We start from the raw sequence: 20,023 nt of genomic DNA on the forward strand, positions 1-20,023 counted from the left end.
GACTGACAAGCAGCCCAGGATGTAGCTCGCCTCGTACCCAAAGTCAGCCGGGAAAGGCTCCGGTTCACCCGGCAAACCCTAACGAGGACGAGCGCTAAAGAAAAGCCAAAGTGGCACGTGAGTGCAAGTCATGGGAGCGGCCAAACCAAGAAAAGAGCCATGCGAAGCCTGTGACGCAGCAGTTTCCCCGCAACGGCTGCGTGAAAGCAAATCTCGGCAAGAGGTTTAGCTCCATCGCCCGATGAGGAACAAATTACGCCTGATGCTTCGGAGAAGACGGGGCCATTTATTCACGGGGTTTTCTCTTGCCATTAAAAGCCTCATTTGGAGATCAATTTGTTTTCTCCGGGGTTTTGACAATGGCCATTATTCAGTCAAGTGGTGGAGTTGAGGAAAAACAAAGGATTCAGTGGGCGCAAGTCTGATCTAGTGGTGTCCTCACACTCTTACTCACTTTTTGTCACAACAACAACGCAAATGGTTTTGCGGTGTTTTGTGAAGAATTTCTTGGGTTTGTTTTACACACCATGCATTTGTTGATCTTGAATTCTCTCATGGCCGCTCCATTCCCACGGTTCTGATAAACCGAGCGAGCGTGTCTATCGGTGGGTGTCATATCCAAACAGTGGCCTGGGGGCCATTTGCGGTCCGCGATCTATTTTTTGGGCGGCCTGCGACATGACCAAAAAAGCCCAACTAATTATGACAACCGACATGGGTCGCAAGATTAGCTAAAAAAAGGTGAAGGTGGGCACAGCGAAAAGGAATGCTAGCCGAAAAATAGGCGCCAGCACTACTAAGAAATTGGTTTATACGCCATGGAACTTTTCTCGCCATCTTCCAAACACTGTCGCGAACAAAGATGTTTCCATTTTCAAAGTAGTTTCTTCCACTTTGTGCTCGATGGCTGATTGAGGAAGACCTCACATGAACGATCCTCAAGTCACCGTTTCTAAAAATGGTCAACTGTTTCAAAAAGATTTGAAAGTGGCCCTTTCATCCTTCCACTTTTCAGAAGGCGGCCCTCCAACGAAGCACCCCTCCCTGGTCTACAGTGTAGCTCTTGTTTGAATAGCTTGAAAGGAAAACAAACAAACAAACAAAAAATAGCCCACATGAGTCACAGATGCCAAATGATAAACGCAGCGGGGAATGAAAGGAGAGAGCAATTTCACTTTGAACATTGATTAGTTTTCCACTTTGGCTGCTCGGGTTGCATGCTGACACTGCAGCTCAACACCGTTTTTAGGCTGTGGACATTTTCTGTGGATTTGGCTGATTCACCGGCCAGCATTCATGAAAGCTTCTTCAGGCAACAAGCAATTAAATTCCAGTCAAATGAAATGCGCGCCCACACACATCTGCTCCGTGTTTTTCTTTCCGGGAGTGCACAATGTTCCACGCCAAAACTTAACGGCATGCGAGGGTTCTCGCTGGCGACTAACATATTGTGGTTTTATTTCCCCGTAATTCTGAACCGCTCCATCTGCAAATCAAATGATGATTTCTACTTGATGAAAGAAGAGCAACAATGGACTCAAGTTTGATACGATGCGTGAATGAACGCTTGCAAAAAAACAAAAGCTTCCGCTTCTTTCCAGGTAGAATTGTTGCAAATCTCTGGGAAGTGAGAAAGGAGAAGACATTGATCAGCCTTGTCTTCTGGAGGCAAAGGACAACCTTCAACACATTTTCATCATGCGGTGGCAAAATTCGAGTGGCAAAGAGAAATTGTTAAAAAAGGTGTGAAGAATAATTCTCTTCCGGTAAACAAGCAGGACAGGTGCTGCTAATCTTAGCATTGCGGGATTTGCGTTGTTTGGCGATGCATGCTTTTTTATTTTTTGCTCCTCCTCCGTTGTTCGCTCACCCCCCGAAGCGAGACTTCTTTTTGTTCAATTCACATGCCCAAAGAGGGGGAAAAAAAAGAAGGCGCCTTCTTTTTTTTTTTTCTTTTTCATTGCCGCCGGCAGCAGTATCGCACCTCTACCCACAAGCAGCACTTGTGTTGCACGTTGGTAAATAGCTGACAAGTGACTCGGGTGCAGCGCAAGTTGGAAAACGAGGTCGCAGCATTTGTTTGCCGATCGAAAGAAAGAACGATGCGTGAGCGCGGATGGAGACAACTTCCATCCACTGATCCGTTTTGGACACCGCTTACTCTGTTTGCGGTCAATGGGACCCTGGAGGTGATGAAGGGTGAGACCCTGGAAAGATCCCCTGTTAATCACAGAGATGACACCTGGTACACTCATGAAAAGAGGAACAGCAATGGCTGCTTTTTGTTTTTGGGCCGTGTACCTCTGCTAGTTGACTCCGGTCCATCACACCACGGGGGTGTGTGTCTGTTAGCTTGATTCAGATCAAATGAGTTTGAATTGAAAACGCATCAGTAGCCTTCAGAGTGAGTATACAAGGTAGCACGCCATTCCCAAGTGGTGCCTCGTCACCATTTCCAACGATGAAGAAAGTCACGTCCCTGACTGTTATCTACTTCAAGTGTAATCGATGCTACGCTAAGTTGCCTAGCACATGCTAACAGCACATTATTACGATGATGATGATGATGATGATGATTGTTGTGAACACTGCAGGCGCTCTTGGGTGAACGTCGAGGTAAGCAGTGACTAAACTAACACCCCCCCCATCCCCACCCTCCCCAAAAAAGGCCATTCTCCTCGTACTAACTGAACAAGAGGTTAATTTTGTTGCAAGCTATCCCACAGTTTGCTGTGTTGTATAACTGCGCTGCGTCGTAGAGCTGATTCGAATATTTTGGTCGCCCTATTTAGCAGAATTCAAATCCAGCACTAATGAAGCAGATGCGAAATCAACCTTATGATTCTTGAAGTTTGGGGAACAACGAAAGCTCGGCACAGAAAGACGGCTCGTGCTGCACTCGAGCACGGACGGCGGGGAAAGCAGCGCCAACCGCCGTACACCGGCACAACCTTTTCGATCCGTTTAGTCCCAAAACTCTCACGGTCAGCCTCTTTATTTGCCACGGTACACGGCGGAGTTGATAAAATAAGTGCTATGTTGTCATAAAAGCACTAACAACTAGCGCGGAGGCGTAAGAGAAACCATAAAACAAAAAAAAAAAACAAAGAAAAAGAAAAAGAAAAGAAAACATGCCTTACTATGTCAAGCTTCATTGTGACTCGGTCCCTTTGTACAGGCTTTGAATTGAAGCGATGTTCTCTGTTGAGATTTTGGCTCATTGAGGTCACACTGCCATTTTGTAGCCATGGGAATTCACAGGAGCTTTTATGTTCACGAGCGGGGCTCATGCAAGTTTTTGAAATGCGAGTGAGAAGCCTGAAGTCTTCAGTGACGAGAAAGAAGACGAATATCACAAAGAGCTCTGTGTTCACAGAAAGAAGACTTTCACGTCATCGACTGTTTTATCTGACTTGGTAAAAAAAAATAAAATAAAAACTTATATGGATGTACAGTACTCGTCTTATGGAGAGTATTGCATATTTCTCAGATTATTAAATGCTTGTCAATAGAATACAAGCTTAATAAAAAAAAGGAGAAGGAGAAGGAGAGGTGAAAGGAAGCGGTCCTCATGTTTGGAGCAAATGGGAGAGGACGCGGATCATCAAACCCTCCGGCGAGCTCATTACGCCTACCGAAAGGCCGGGACCTTTATACCATACCAGAAAGGGATGAGGAAGTACGACTCCGATTTTAGCCCCGCCCCATTGAAATCCACGTCTCTTCCTCAAAACGGATGGAACGCTTTTGACTGAAAGCACCCCTCATGTTCCTCTTACACTTCAACGCAAACACGAATCAATGTTCACAAAAGACACGGGACGGTATGTCGTGGAAAAGAAAAGAAAACAAACCTAATCGAACCGGCGGCATACTTCTCATCTTCACCTTCACTGACAGGCAGAAGAATCCCGGCAAAGCATCTCAAAAAGGGAAACGCAAATGATGATGAGCCGTACCGAGAATAGATGGATGGAGAGATGCAATTTGGCCAAATATTTCTGAGCCCTTAAAAAAAAACCCGCCAGGCCTATGCCCTGATGCAAATAGACCAGCTACATTCAAGCTCGAAAATATTCATCCCCCCGGAGCATGAATAATTACGGGCTTGACTGAATGTGCCGCGTGATCCGCAAAGACTTCTTCAAGACCTTTTTAAATCTCAAAACAACCATTTGTGTTCATGTCAAAAAGTCTTTATTTGATTTGCTCTCGCGATTAAAAGTTCCTTCCCATGAAAGTATTGACCAAACCAGTTGTCATTTTTAGGTTACGGGGGCATCGGCGGTTGCCGAAAGGAACCGCCAAAGCAAAGCGCTCATGTAACTTGGTTACTTTTCAAATCTAGCGATGGGTCAAGTCACAAAATGACTCTTTCTGGGCAAGACTCCTGATTCAATGACACTCGGAACTAACTCGAACCCCCCCACAGCACATCCAGCCGAAACTCCATGATCTCCACAACTCTGCGGACCTCGGATGGCTTTGAAGCCATCGTTGCCCTCGGAGGATGCCCTTGAAAATTCTCCACAACCTGACCTCCTCCATCGGGCGCCCATCAAAGCAGGAGCAAACACAAATCCCGGCGGGACAGAAGCAGCGCTCGGAACGCACTGCGGCTCGGTTCGCTCCGAGTTGGGAAGCAAAAGCACACGAGAGCGGTCAACGGTCTGGACGGGGTAGCGCACATTTCATTGAATCCTCCGCTCGCACGAAACCCATCCGCAACAAAAATGGCAGCATTGGGACTTTGCTCCGCCGCGTGCCGACACTCACTTTCAATGGCGCCGTAACACAACCCGGCGGTCAGAATCCACAGCAACTCGAATGACGCATTCCCAATCGCACAGAGCGCATATTGTGTGTCCGAGCCTACCTTTGCTGATGTCCTGGTACTCGAGCCACAGTTGTCTCTGAACCTGTTTGTTGGGGTACCAAATGGTGCAGGACTCTTGGAAGCCGTACATGGCCTCCTGGACATAATGGTTCCCAAATTCCTTGAGGATGGACACAAAGTCGCTTCGCTGCGTCGCCCCGTCCAGCGAATGGATGGCTGAGCTGAAGGCTAGGCAGGAAAGAAGAAAGATCATTTCATTCAATAAAAAAAGAATCGACAGTACACGGTACAATGAAAATATTGTAACGATTCCCAAAGTATTCCAACATTCCTTGAAGAAACTGACAACGCTAGTGAGGAAAAAAAAAATCAATGGCGAATGCGACACATTGTTCGGGAGAGCAACGTTGCCATGAGCCCCACCGCCGAAATGAAAGCTAAAGTGGAATAGCGGTTAATCATGATCATTTTCTCGAGACGTCGTGTTAATAACTCGGCTCACACGCGCCGCCTGCTCTGATTTCCCCTCAAAAATTGAATTAGGCATCCGCTCAAGTGAGAGACGGAGACTTTTATGAGCCCGCGCAATGGGGTCCTCGACTTTCGAATGTCAAAAGCCCTGTCGCGGTTACCCCTCTGGTGGCTTTTGAAATTCCATAAGCGAAAGAGGCAAATGGCAGAGACAGACAAGAGCAGAGAAGAGCGATTATGCGAAATATGGGATGGCGCAACCCACAAGCAGCGACGTCATCGCTGTAAATGCATGAAAAGATTCGTCTGGCACATTTCATGCGTGTTCAACCGACTAAATTCGAGCAACGTTCCATTGCGCCCAAACATGACAACATAAGGCGGTGACGCCAATACGCTCGGGGGAAAAAAAAGCCACATCGATTTGCATGGAATCAAACGTCTTCCTGGCGACGTTCTGTGTCATTGACGAACCCGTCGACGGAAAACAGAAAGCACCAAACAGTAAAACCAAGAACAAATCAAAGTCATGCCGAGTCGAATGCCAAAGAATACAAGTGAGTTTTGAGGAGGGTTTTGAAGATGGGCCGCATATACAGGAAACATTTGCCGGAAACGGAATCGAACCCCGCGCCGCAAGGCAGACCACGCCAAAACTATTTTCTTTTGCTTTTCCGAAATGGAACTCCATCCATCCATCCATTTTTCGAACCGCTTGATCCTCACTAGGGTCGCGGGGGGTGCTGGAGCCTATCCCAGCTGTCTTCGGGCAGTAGGCGGGGGACACCCTGAATCAGTTGCCAGCCAATGGCAGGGCACACAGAGACGAACAACCAACCACGCTCACATTCACACCTAGGGACAATTTAGAGCGTTCAATCAGCCTACCATGCATGTTTTTGGAATGTGGGAGGAAACCGCAGTACCCGGAGAAAACCCACGCAGGCCCGGGCAGAACATGCAAACTCCACACAGGGAGGCCGGAGCTGGAATCGAACCCGGTACCTCTGCACTGTGAGGTCGACGTGCTAACCACTGGACTAAATGGAACTATTTACCAAATAGAAATACTGGATGCTCCAACAGAATGTGGATGAAGCTAGGGGATGCTTGGGGGGGTGCAAGGAGTCAAACTGCGAGTGCTTTACCTTGAGATAAGACCCACTGGTTGAGCTTGACGTGGTAGAGCACCGAGCGAAGACTCCACCGTTGCACAAGCGGGTAGCCCGACACTTCGCTGTAGTTCACCATGCCTGCAATGACACACGAGACACACGTGGACGTTTGGCCTACGGACGCCGTCCTTCAACTCTTACTACTGGAAAACCTCGGCAGTAAAACGTCCGCGTGAAACCTCCACACTCGGATGCCGCGCGGCTCAGTGGAAGTCGTATCGCGCTCGTGTTTATTTCATCTGAAGAATTGGAGACAACTATGCATCCACGGACACGGATACATATTTTTTTCTCGCATAGCTGGCAGAAGAGAGAAGCATGTGTTTTGAGACAAAAAAAAAAAAAAAAAAGAATAAGGCACACACACTGCAGCTCAACGTCAACGTCAATATTTAGATGGGGTGCAGAAAAAGTGACACGGGAGACAGAATGTAGGTTGCTCGGCAGCAGATGAAAGCGAAAGTCAGACTTGCCGAAATAAGCAAAGGGGCGTTTTCCGAAGAGGGAGCGCATCGCTCCTACTCTGGAATCTCTTCACTGGCTCCCTCGACATTTAAGAGTTCCCCGCTCGCTACCTCGGGTCGGCGATCCGGACAGCGCGAGAGGTACGAAGCGGGGGCTCCGAGGGGATGGGGAGCTTTTTCCGGGGCCCCTCCCTCTCTCTTTGGAAGGAATGCTGGGCGAGCCCCCTCGCTGTCCATCTTTGTCTTGAAATCTCCTTTTTCAGTCTTTGGCTTCTGACTCGGCATGAAACTTGATTTTTCGTCGGGTTGTTTTTGGGGTTTTTTTCTACCGTGTTTGATTCGTGCAAACATCCCAAGTTCATCGTCATCTCTCTTCATGGAGACATTGCGAAGGCCACTTGGAGGGGGTTCGACAGCCTTGATGGGCATCGCCGCTCTTTTGCTCGGCTCTCTAAAACAAATTTCACCCTAAGTGCAAAACAACCCCCCACCGCCCCCTTCCGGACATTTTTACAATCAAACTTGTAATAATTGGATTCAAGTTCTGCTGCAGTGCGGACAAAAATGCTCAAAAAGGAACCAAACTATGTAACTACTATGTCGTTGGACAGCTATGACTTGATGCGCTGTCCTTGAGCAAGTCAGCATCGCCGCCCTGCAGCTCACACAGAAACTCTCCTTTCTTACCCGCATGCCTTTGATTTGCATATGGTGTGGAAAAAACATAACATACAGCCGAATCAAAGTTGGAACTTCAAATGAGGGATTATGACCACGATGCATCAAACGAAAAAAGAAAAATGCCGGCAGGCCTGCAAATGCTGCGAGAACTCCACTTTGTTCCTTGACGATCAAAGTAGGGGAACGCCGGGGATGCCACAGCTAAGTGTGAGGACGGCTGCTTCCAACGAAGACCGTGGCCATCCGATCACATGATCGATCGGAAATCAGGGCCAGTCAGGGCACAAATTATCGTGAGGGTAAGCCAACGCATCCAAACTCGACTCTTTAAAGGCGTTTGATGCGAAAACATCATTCAGCGAAACTGCCCCAAATCGAACGGGACTAGCAAAATAACCCGATTCTCTTCAACATGTCAAAACGACGACTGTGACGTCAGATTAGCGCCGTGCTTGTGGATGGTCGGCACAGAACGGATTAGCGCAGAAAAATAAATAAAGGGGTATCCGGAGACCCGACGGCTATCTTCTAACGTTAACCGGGAAGCATTTGTTCTTTCCGTCGCTTCTCACTGCTGAATTCATCAGAATGAGTCAGGTAGGAAAAAGTCATCTCAAGGCTCGCGCAAGCTCATTAGCGAGTCTCGCCTGTGCTCCATTTCATTCCAGAAGAAGTTTGCTTATGAATGATTTAGCATGGAGGAGAGCGTACGGGACGAATATGAATCGGGGTGACTTCTCACGAAGAACATGATGAAGAACACGCCGTCGAGTTCAACAATGAAATAGCTTTGACAAGTCTGTGTACGTTGGGACACAATTCTTGTGAGAAACGGACTGATTGGTTGCCGTGCATGTCCGTCCGACGCTTGCCGGCTCAGACTTCATTTGTCACTCGGAAAATGGAACAAATCGCCAGTATGTTTGGCTCGCATTGATTAGTAGCTCCATGAGTAGCTCCATTCTATGCGTTGCTAATAAACATGCGGAGCATGGTGCATTCTGCATTATTTAGCGGCATGGCTAAATAGACATCGGAAGGGAGGCGAGAATCGAGTCGAAGCCGGCCGCCTTCAAAAGGTGCAGTAGCATTTACAGCAGGCATGTCCAAAGTCCGGCCCGGGGGCCAAATCCGGCCCGCGGTCGAATTTCATCCGGCCCTCGGCCCCTGTCATAAAATCAGTGCCGTCTGGCCCGCAGGTTGGGCGCAATGGAACACGTGTTGCATTGACTGAGGTCTCGTAGACTGGTGAGTGATGTTTCATAGAGTACTGCTTCCCTCTAGTGGCTAAATGAGTAATAGCATTCACTAAATGAGTAATAGCATTTAGACACTAGAGGGCATCACTCACGAGTTAACAAGACATCACTTCGTGTTTATATTGACTGATACGTCATATTTCAAATGATCCTTGCAGCTGTGGATATGTGTATTGCTTATTCATTTCCCTGTTGTTCGAGTCAAAGGTTTTGTGATTGTCATTTTATGTTTCAAATCAATCAATTTGCACTCAGGAGACTTCCGTTTAAGAAAAAGTCAAGTGAATAAGCAGTTGCATGTGATATACCTGTTTCAAATGAACCAAAAGAAATTCTTATTCATTCATTCATTTCATTCATCTTCCGAGCCGCTTGACCCTCAGTAGGGTCGCGGGCGGTGCTGGAGCCTATCCCAGCTGTCTTCGGGCAGTAGGCAGGGGACACCCTGAATCGGTTGCCAGCCAATGGCAAAGAAATTCTTAAGATTGTTGAAATTAAAATATAAATGGAAATGTGAAACAGACTGGCTTACTCAAATTTGTTGAACAATATTGTTGTTCAATGTAAAGAATGTCAGCCAAGGTCAGCCCCCCGACATTTTACCACATAAAATCTGGCCCCCTTGGCAAAAAGTTTGGACACCCCTGATTTACAGTGACAATCCATCCAGGCTGGCCATACGTCTAAAGCCTTATCTGTAGATTCTACAAGAAATGTTTCCAATGAGGGGGGGGGGGGGGGTTCTCGCTATCCTCCTAGTGTAAGCGATTTTCAGATGCATCTGATTGAGTATGACAGGTGTGTTCATTAACTTTTTCCCCCAGTAAAAATATCCACAGAAATCTCATTAGCTGGATGCGGATAACCCGCGTAAACAATCGGCCTTGCAAACTTGATAATTAGGCTGGCAGATGCAGCTTGTAACCACTCAAGGTGACACATGTTCCCATTTCTGCTGCTCCGAAGAAAGGCGAGGGGGGGGGACCGGTTTTGTCAGCAATTTGAAACAAGATGCCCCCCCCCCCCCCCAAAAAAAATGGTTCAGTATACACCTGTGAGCCCGGGTGGTCATGAGGCCATATGCTTCGACTTTAATTATGAGGGACTTGGGGACAGAGGGACTTTGGGTTGAACTATGAATCACTGCCACTCTAGCTGCCTCAAAACTCCTGCTTTCTCCTGCTTTCAAAACTTTTTCCTCTCTTTAACTCAAACCTGCCCCGGTGCACGAGATGACCGCTGCACACCATCATCTAATACTCTCAAAAACGTTTGGGTGAGCAACGACTGTAAGGCAAGAAAATTCATCTGGTTGTCAGGCAATTGCAAGGCACATGTTGATGCTCACACTTGCATCGGGGGACAATTTCCCTCGCCATGCGTGTCTTTGGAATGTGGGAGGAAAAAAGCCCCTGAGCCTGATTCTTTTTGTGTGTTTTTTTCACATCGCGGGCCGCTGAAAACATATGGCGGGCCGCAAATGCTCCAAAATGGCCATAGCTTGGACACCGCTGCCCTATTACATTCAACCGACGGTAATATACCAAGACAGCATCTCCCTTTCCGTTCTCAACAAATCTGTACATGTGAATCGTCTGACAAGCACATTTGCATTCTTCAAGTGCCAAATGTGGCACAGTTCCATCTTTGTTATCCAAGCTCGGAGAATAAACGTGCAGTTTCACGTCCCTGGGTGGCAGCGCGGTGTGTGGGTAAGCCATTCGCCTACTTGCTTTCGTGGAATCCCGTTCTCTGTGTAAAAGGAGCCTTTCAAGGTAGAATGGAAAAGCTGCAAACAAAATATGAGCATAAAATGGGAGTAGGCACTTGATGTACTTCACGTACTCCCCCCCCCAAAAAAAACAAAAAAACAACAATTACGTAACTTCTATTTTTGATGAATAGACGCGCTCTTATGTCAAGTAAAGAGGTCATGCACTGTCTCAAACCCAAGCGAGCGCCGTTCCACTGAGCCTTTGCACTCGTACCTTGACTTTAATTAGGCCCACAAATCAAAGCGGCCGCTAACAGCGCCAGCTGGAAACCGAGAAGCATGAATGTCTCTGTCAGCGGAAGCTCTCCCTTCCCTCCGAGCCTCACCCTTTGGCTCCCTGCTGCGGCAAGGAACGGTAATCATAATCCTGTCTGGTTTTGTCGGCTAATTACCTGACATTTGACACGTAAAATGCTGGGAAATCCACTCGGTTCGCATGAGAGGAATGCATTCGGAAATGTTCTGCATTCGCAGTGGGTGTGCAGCTCATCCTGGCGTTTTCATCGCGCTTCTTGTGATATCCGAATGACGGATGAAAGCGCGTCGGCGCACGGGAGCAACTCCTTGACACAAAGATGAGGCCTGAAGGCAAACGGCCAATGAAACGTTGGGTGTAGACCTTTCGTGAGCGATCGCGGTCCAGACAGGTGTCGCATTGAATTCCTGCGCAATGTTAGCAAGCGCAAAATGCGACAAGAGACACCCTGGACTGTTGAGCGAGGACACGGAGCAAGAATGGCCCACAAAGCTTCCCCAAAGGATGATGGAGCGTTGCGAAAAGGAATGGCGTAAAACGATACGATCCAAAATTCATCTGACGGAATCACTGAGCATCCCTTCACGCTCTCGCTGTGTACATAGCTATCTTCAAACAAGAGTAGAAATATTTGCATTGTGACAAAGTCAAACATTCCACTTCTGGACCCGAACATTCAGCGTAACAAAGACGGCGGCTCAAAGTCACACGATACAGGAAACCCACACTTCATGACCAGTACACCTTCCCCTGGAGGTCACAACGTCCCGCGGCTGTAACAAAACGGCCCAACTTCATGAGAATTGCGTTTCGCACGCGCCAAGCCGCAAGAAGACCGTGCGGCCCGGCCGCTAACCACTCGTCCACGGGTTGCAGAATTGAACAGGGGAGCTATTTTCAGGGAATCTTGTCCTGGGGAACATTTGGAGGAGTCTCCGGGGACCTCCGCGACGATGACCTTCCCATATTGTGACCAATTAAATAGAGGCCTTATGAAATCGAGATGATGTGCCATCTATGTGCTGACACGTGTGAAGGCTCATTCCACTGGGAGGGCGCAGAGGAGCAACGTGCAAAACCCCGAGGGAAGCCGCGTTCAATGCGGCAAGATCACAGGAATCGAACACGGCGCTGCTCGTCGTAGCCTTGGCCAAGACAACCCGGCACGTGGTAATTTGCAAAAGAACAATAAGTATGGAGATTGACCTGCTGAGTAGACTGCGATCGAGTCGATTCTAATCAGGGGGCTTGGCGGTCAAACACTGATTGCGACGTTATTTATGACTCCCAAGTGCAATCTGCACCTTACGAAGCAACAGAAGCTGACTTTGGAAGCAGTGGCACTTCAAAGCATACGCCACATTCTACATAAAAAACAGAAAGGGAGAGTTCGGGAACTCACCTTCCACGCAACCCAATTTTGTACATTGAAAGGAACCAATAAGATCACAATATCGCACCAATAATCACACTGTACGATGTGAAAAGATCAAATGCGCCATTCTGATTGGCGCATGTACAGTCCGCCTCGAATGTGACTCAATGCGGTCGCAAAAAATTTCGGAATCGTCAGTATGGTGCAAATCTACCTGACTGCCAACGTTAGCCCCGCTCATGAAATCAACAAACCCCCAAAATCAAAGTATAAGAACTCAGTTTAACAACTGCCAAAATCAGGTCGGTCCCAAAATGATGCGCACGGTTGCATTTGCATCTCTACCAAATGGCTCTTCAAAATATTTCCCGAGTGGCGTATTTTCGGATATTTACTGTCCACCCAAAAAATTCCTGCTTGCCGTCAAGGTCTTCAGCAGGGCTTACCAAAGATCTACTTTTCAAGCGACTCCGACTCCGGCATCCCTTCACTAGCTACTTCTTCTCAAGATCCTGTTCGATTATTTTTTTTCCAAATTGGAAACGGCCCGACCCGAGGGGACGACGCCTTTTCCGTGGCTGTTCCCGCTGAACATTCGGCAAGCTGCCCGTCGGGAAAAACTCCTTTTGATTCCTTGGCTCCTGACGCAACATGGGACTCAATTTTTAGTTTTGATTGTTTTTGTGCTTTCTACCGTCTCCGTTACTTCAACCGTTTGTTGTTGTATGAATTCTTTTTGCTCCACGCACAGCACTTTGGATACAGCGGGCGTCTCGAAATACAGTCGAGAGTGCTTTTTATGCCTACTACAGTGTGCTCATTCACAATGTCACATTGTTGCACTCAATACATAATAAAAAAAACAACAACTTGAATTACCTCGAAGACATGATTTGCCTTGGAATAAAAAAATGTTCTTCCTTGCCTGTTTGGACTCACATCTTTTCAGCACAACCGTACTGGCGTCAGCCATTTTTCCCGAGCTGTAAGCATCATCCTCAGCTTTGATCAGAAATGACAGCGGATCGTCCCGAGCGCTATGAGGACTGTCGGGGGCAAATATTTCACCTTTGGCATTCTTTGTTCCGTTTTCCACCGAAGGATGGATATGTGTGGCAATGAAATGATATTGCTGCTCACAGACGATGAGAAAAGGGCACGCAGGGGATGATCCCCGAAGCTGTTTTTGGGCATTTCTTTTCGCTGGACGCGAGAACACCCCGAGCGATGGTCTGTTTATCGCGGATCTGAAAAATGTTGATCCATATTCATTTTCGGCGTGCTCTTTAAAGGGCCTTTGTTCTGCTCCGCGTGGTGCTCAAAGTTTAATTGTATTTTTTTTTTGCTATTCTTCTCTTCGCTATTGTTTCCTTTTTGGGCGCTTTTCTTTTCTGTAACGATCCGTTGTTGCTCAAGTACCATCTTAGGGGAAATCTGCTTAGCGGCCCAGAACATGCTTGCTTTCCAATTAAATCAAGATGTATTTGCCTTTCAAAAGCTTCCCTTTCCTCAGCCCCCACCCTCCATTTTGGGGATAATTGATGGCGGTCCCTGGCCTCACGATGAATGGCTTTAAAGGCTGGAGATGAATAGGAAGATGAATGAATTCACCTCTGTGGTGGCCAGGGAGAGCCGCAACAAGGACTGCTGACATTGTGACAAATACACTGACCAGAGCAAAGCAACCGTGGCTGAATCATCGCAGGGGGGTGGGGGGCGCGGCACGCTCTTCACGTGACTCAATCCAGGACCCACTTTCTGATCCAAACTCAGGGGGCAGAAATGGAAGCTTGTCCCTAGTTAAGCAGAGTGACTGTAGATCACGAATTGTGGTGAGAGAAAGACCAACTCGACCACGATATCGTCGGCTAAGTCATGTTTCCATGCTTTTGGAAAACAAGAAAAAAAAAAGCATTTGTAGAAAAGACAAAGGTATTTGTTTGAATTGATCTTGGAACAAAACACTCCACCAAATGCGTGAACAAGGAAAAGGAGCCGTCGTTAATTGCTTCACAAATAAATGTGAGGTGGGCATTTTTTTTCTTTGACGCAAACATAACCGAAGCGCAGTCGAATTTACTCTCCCCACATTAATCAAGTTGCTTCCTCACCAGTTTTCCTTGATTGGGGCGCAATGTTTAAATAAAGCGTTCAGCCTATCAAGCTGACTTTGATATGAAATATACATTTTGGATCATTGTAGTCCTTTTTGTCGAAAAGGAAAAGCTTGTCACCACTCACGCACTGCACACAACACATACCGGCAAGTTTCATGGCAACTATTATAACGCTTTCCTCTTTATAGCAGTGAGGACAAATCTCCGCCTAATCACAGTTGTCATATGAAACGACAGTTTTCCAATCTGTTGTGTTCAAAAATGGCCCGAATCTGAACTTGACGAACATGAGCGCTTTGCCCGAGGCGTCACCGGGTGCATTCATGGAGCCAACGCTTGTCAGCTTTTGTGCGACATCTAAGTGATACTTGGATCATTTCTGACAAGGTGGTGGAACATCACGTCGCTTATTGAGGAAGGGAACTCCAAAAGAGCTTGGGGCTAGAGCCTTCTCCCCCCCCCCACTCACCCGTGATTTTCAACCTCGAAACAGTGCCACACCGAAGGTCGCATTTTGTATTTGTGAGAGTAATTAAGAAGCATTTTTCGACACGTTTCATCAAATTGTGAGGACAATCTAACAGCCTCTAAGGAAGACGTGATTCAAGTCAAGTCAAGTCAACAGTATTTCTCGAGCACTTTCAAACAGCCATCGCTGCATACAAAGTGCTGTCACACGCAAGGCAACACAAGTGCCCCGGAGGACAATTTGTTTTTAGAAAGCGCCCGACTGCATAATGGACATTTGGCCACTGTTGGCTAATGAGGCCGAGTGTGGCTGAAGCACACAGAACATCCATGTCCGTAACATTCAACGTGATGCTTTGTGCAGGTGCCTATGACATCACAGATGTGTTCCATTCACATGCAAAGTCATCCTTGTGTTCCTGTCTCCATTGATAAACATGGTTTCACAGATTCAAAACTTTTCATGGGGAGTGCATGTGCAGGTTATGCATGGAATGAAGATCACGAATTAAGAGTGTAAAGGACACACGCATTCCTCCCGACACAAATCAAGGCGAGTGACTTTCTTCGAAAAAAGACCACGTATGCTTTCTCGCTCAGTCAGAAAATTCTTACCTGTGAGGTATTCTGGGTCGGGCGCAGGGTCTAAAAGTTGCTCGTGACACTGAACTTCTGTTGGCACAGATGCCACCACCATGCCATCTGGAAGCTGCTGCTCAATACCTCGAGCAAAGTTTTTTTGTCTGGTAAGGGAGGGAAAAAAAACACTTTTTAAGACAGAATAGGCGGATCACATGGTGAGTGCGAAAGGACGGCGGATTGAAAAATAATGATGAGTCATTACATAAAATTACCAATCAGCGCTGAAAAATATGCGGCAAATGAGTGGGCCCAAATTTGCCGCCGTTGTGATGCAGGACCGTGACTCATGATCCAAGTGCATGCTTGCCACACGCCCACTCAACTCAACTCATCTAATAAAATGTTGCATCAGCTGCCAATCACAGACGAAAAAATAAACAGTGCCTTGCTTTACTTTAAAGCGGAAGGATTCTCCGAGTGGCCCCAAACATACACACACACACACAAGCACATACCCTGGTGCCTCAGATCTGTGTTGGCAGAAATAAATAAACCTTTGAACGAAAAACCATACTGTTCCATTAATTTTAATCCTTAATGATCAGGTGACAACAGCACAGTCCATTAAATGATAGTGTGCGTTTTTCAAACCGTTTTTCTTTTGGGGGGGGCATGGAATCAGGAAATCAATATTGAGTAGCAAGCGTGCAGAGTATTGTATTGAGCCGCATCATTTGTCATTACGCTGTGAATGCAATGACTCACCATTTCTTTCAACGATGACATCCTGCTATTGTTTGTTGCCAGGAGTTACTCTTCGCTAATCTAATTTATTTGATGTCATCCATCATTCGAATGTCTGACTGCAGCTTATGTCCATATTTGACGGAAGAGAACCTGTCACTCTTCCGGACGAGCGTACAAAACAATGAGTTACCTCTGGCAAATATTGAATTAAAAGTGTGAGAAGTCGTCGTGCCAACACATCGCTTCAAGTCGAGTTGTCGAACGGAGGTGGGATTGCTCTTTTCCAAATCAAATTAAGAAGAACAGTGACCCAATCGGAGAACAGCTTATTTACATTGTGACTATTTTTCAATATTCATGGGGAAATTGCGCATTCCAAATCACAGACACAAGCGACTGATGAAAATAGCTTCCAAAAGTGTGTTCTACTCATTTCCAACCAAAATTAGCTTGCAAATCTGTTTAAAAAAATTGTGAAATGCGACATTGAAAATCAACATTTATTTATTCCTTTTTTGGGGGGGGTGGGGGGTGTCACTGTGTAATAACTTGTTCCCCGCTAGCCAAGAAAGGTTGATGAAGAAAACTCTCTCTTTGTCCCTCCTCAGTCTATGTCTATGTTTCTGTCTTGTGTCATTCTCTCGCTCTCTCTTCAACTCGGTCTGTAGGTCTCTTAATGGGCGGTTTGTTTTCGGTAGCAGATTGTAAGCAGCTCTTGACTTTGGTAGCCGATGACTTTGCTGACCTCCCGGGCCTCCTGTGTAAAGAAGTGCAGCGTGTGGAAAATAATAATGAGCTGCCCTAAAATGACTCTCATACTAAAGAGATATCAGCCAAACAGGCAACGGCACTATATCCTTGTGTGACTTCATATCCAACCGCCAGAGGCATCGGAGGGAGGGGCCTTTTCAGACTTTTGAGTCTTTGGTGGATTTGCTTTCGATGAGAGAGAAGCAAAATATCTAAAAATTACCACAAAAAAAAAACTCCCCTCAAAATATAAATTTGATATATTCGCAACCATTCATTTCTTTAAGATATCCACATTTTTCAGTAGGTCTTCCAGATTTCAGAGATCCCTGGCTCCTTGTCACCAGGCTTCCACACGACTCTCTTTTCCAGCGCACTTTGGTGTCGCTGCTCTGCTCGGCTCTCCTCGCCTCGGTTTGCTGCGGTTATTTTTCAACTTTGGAAATCGTACCTCAGGAAGCCGCCAAAGCTACCACTGAAAACATCAGTCTTAACCAAACCCGGATGACCATGTTCTAATCCGTTTTTTCTTGACGGCAAGAACTTGGGAACAGGTTCTGAGTTTGACGGCGACCACTAAAACGGTTTGCGTTTTAGTCTGGTGAACATCTTTGCGACCTTTGGCACACTTTGACGGACTTGAACCCAAAAATAACATTCGGACGTTTTACCTGAACGTGGCCTTGAGGATTTGTCCAGAGGTGCTCTCTTTGGTGTGATTGTTGTAGCCATAAAAAAGGTCTCCAAACACAGTCTGGTTCGCTGGAATGTCTGTGGCTTCCCCACATTCTACCGCGTCCGAGCAGGCATCAGATAACGGCAGGCATGCTCTCCCATCCGGCCCCCGCTTATAGTCTTCAATACAGCTAGAGAGAGAAAAAATTTGCGCGTGTGTGTAGATAATATTTGATTTATTGATTTAGCTTCCAGACAGAGCTCATCAGCATGAAACTATTGAACTACGAACTTACCCACAGAACATCTGAATGTTGTAAAGAGTTGGATCATCTTCCAGAGGCGCCAGTTGCTGGAGACACAGTTGCTCACAACCGCCATTGAACCCATCAGAGCAATCGATGCCAATGTGGTGGTCATAGCAACCGCTCCCATCCTTCATCGGACTCAACCCTGGGGGGCACTAGAGGAGAAGCGTTGGAAAACAAAAAAAAAAAAAATAGTCCTTCAGGTTTGTTTTCATGTGTTTCTCTTGAGTGGCGTATAAGTAAAAAAAAAAAACAACAGTCAAGATGCATAGTCAAAACGGAAATGAACAAGAAGGATCTGTGTATTACTCTTCATGAAAAAAGAACCCAATTATTTCATTCACTTTCTACGAACGTCGTTTTCCGCCAATACTAAATTGGAAAGGACACATTTTTCGTCGCGGCGGTGGCGACGTTTGTCATTAGAATTTACAGAAAGTACATCCCTGTTTTCAAGAGAGGAATGAGGCTGTCGTGTTAGGGAGCCACGGGTTTGATCTTGATAGAGGGTACACAGTTGTCTGAAATATGCAGAATATATATATATATATATATATATATATATATATATATATATATATATATATATATATATACCCTGTATATATGTACACAAACACTCATACTGTATATGATTAGCTAGGTAGCCATGTTGGCTGATGATGAAAGAACCCTGATGATCATTCTCGACAAAATAACTGCGGTTGTTTAAAAGTTGTACAGTGCATGAAGTGCGCGGTCGTCTGTAAGTTAGCAGCCTTAAATCTGCACTCAGCTTTCCTCTGGAAGCACCATGCCTTTTAATCCTCTTTTTAAATGGAGATAAATTCCGCTGGTGCTTTTTGGAGCTTAAGGGAATCAGCACTGTGCCAATGCCAAACAGCAACAAATCCCCATAAGAGCAGTCGGATGAGACAAACACTTTTCAAAGTTGTCTGATTGGCAGATCAATGAAGAGGCACACATAGATGAGTGAGACAAGGAGATGACTCAATTCCTCCTGAAATCATTGTGCTTTAGTAGATCCATCCATTTTCTCATCGGCTTCTCCTCGCGAGAGCGGCGGGCACGCCAGAGCCCATCCTGGCCGTCTTTCGTTGCCGTGGGCGGGGGACACCCGGAGCCGGTTGCCAGCCAATCACAGAGCACACATGGGCGAACAACCGTTTGCCCTCACCATCGCACCTGCGGACAACTCCGAGTGTGCCATCGACCTGCCGTACGCGTTTTTGGACTGTGGGCGGAAAGCGGAGTTCCTGAAGAAAACCCAGGGAGAACATGCCAAATCCACAAAGCAAGGCTGGAGCTCAGAATTGAACCCTGCATCTCCGCTCAGTCATCCGGACACGCTAACCAGACAATCACCGTGCCGCCCTTTGGACAAAGACCTACATTTAAAAGCAAAGTAAGGAAAAATAGGTCTCCTTACTAATGACTAACACAACATACTGCACAAGAAAAAGCCTTTTAAGACTTTGATGAGAGAAACACTTTTCAAAGGCCCTTCATTGTCGGTATGGCGTGGGGAGCATCCTTTTGAACCTGCATTTGAAAGCATTTATTTACACTAAACACGGACTTTCTTTCTCTTGGCGGCTCATTTCATTTGCTTAATGCTGATTCACGGCGTTTGCTTTGAGCTCCAGGCTCCACTAATTGATCCGAGTCGACTGACCTCAGAATCCCACGGGCTGTATATTCAATTAGGATGTATTCAGGACCCAAAGCATTGGCTGATTTATTGTCCGCTCACATCGTTTTGAAATGTCTTTTACAGCTGACTGGGAGCCAGTGTCAAGACTTCAGGACAGGAGTAATATGCTCTGATCTCTCCTGGGCTGCAGCGTTCTGAATGAGCTGCAGGTGTTTGATGCTCATTTGTGGGGAACCTAGCCAAATGATCGCAAGAATAATCAAGTACAATCAAAGCACGGGTAAGCTTCTCCCGATCTGGTTGAAACGTGCCACCCTTCAACCCGGATACGTTTTTCAGTCGGTTTTAATCAATTTATTGAGATGATATATCAGGGCTGTTTAGTGAGATTGTATCGGTATTCATTTTGAGATGGCTAATTTCTGTAGAG

At 46.5% G+C, this 20,023-nt stretch overlaps 1 protein-coding gene across 7 annotated transcripts in view; it reads right to left on the minus strand.

The window, feature by feature from the left end:
• Window positions 1-20,023, minus strand: part of astn1 (astrotactin 1) — a 94,091-nt gene that overhangs the window by 33,812 nt on the left and 40,256 nt on the right. For all 7 annotated transcript variants that reach the window (XM_052087713.1, XM_052087709.1, XM_052087714.1 and 4 more), the window contains exons 13-17: window positions 17,928-18,094; window positions 17,628-17,822; window positions 15,493-15,620; window positions 6,457-6,561; window positions 4,877-5,065 (exon numbers count right to left, since the gene is read on the minus strand). In XM_052087713.1, coding sequence (XP_051943673.1) covers window positions 4,877-5,065; window positions 6,457-6,561; window positions 15,493-15,620; window positions 17,628-17,822; window positions 17,928-18,094 — 784 coding nt within the window. The remainder of the gene's footprint in view (window positions 1-4,876; window positions 5,066-6,456; window positions 6,562-15,492; window positions 15,621-17,627; window positions 17,823-17,927; window positions 18,095-20,023) is intronic.

This window comes from Hippocampus zosterae, chromosome 15, assembly GCF_025434085.1.
Source record: "Hippocampus zosterae strain Florida chromosome 15, ASM2543408v3, whole genome shotgun sequence".
NCBI lineage: Eukaryota > Metazoa > Chordata > Actinopteri > Syngnathiformes > Syngnathidae > Hippocampus > Hippocampus zosterae.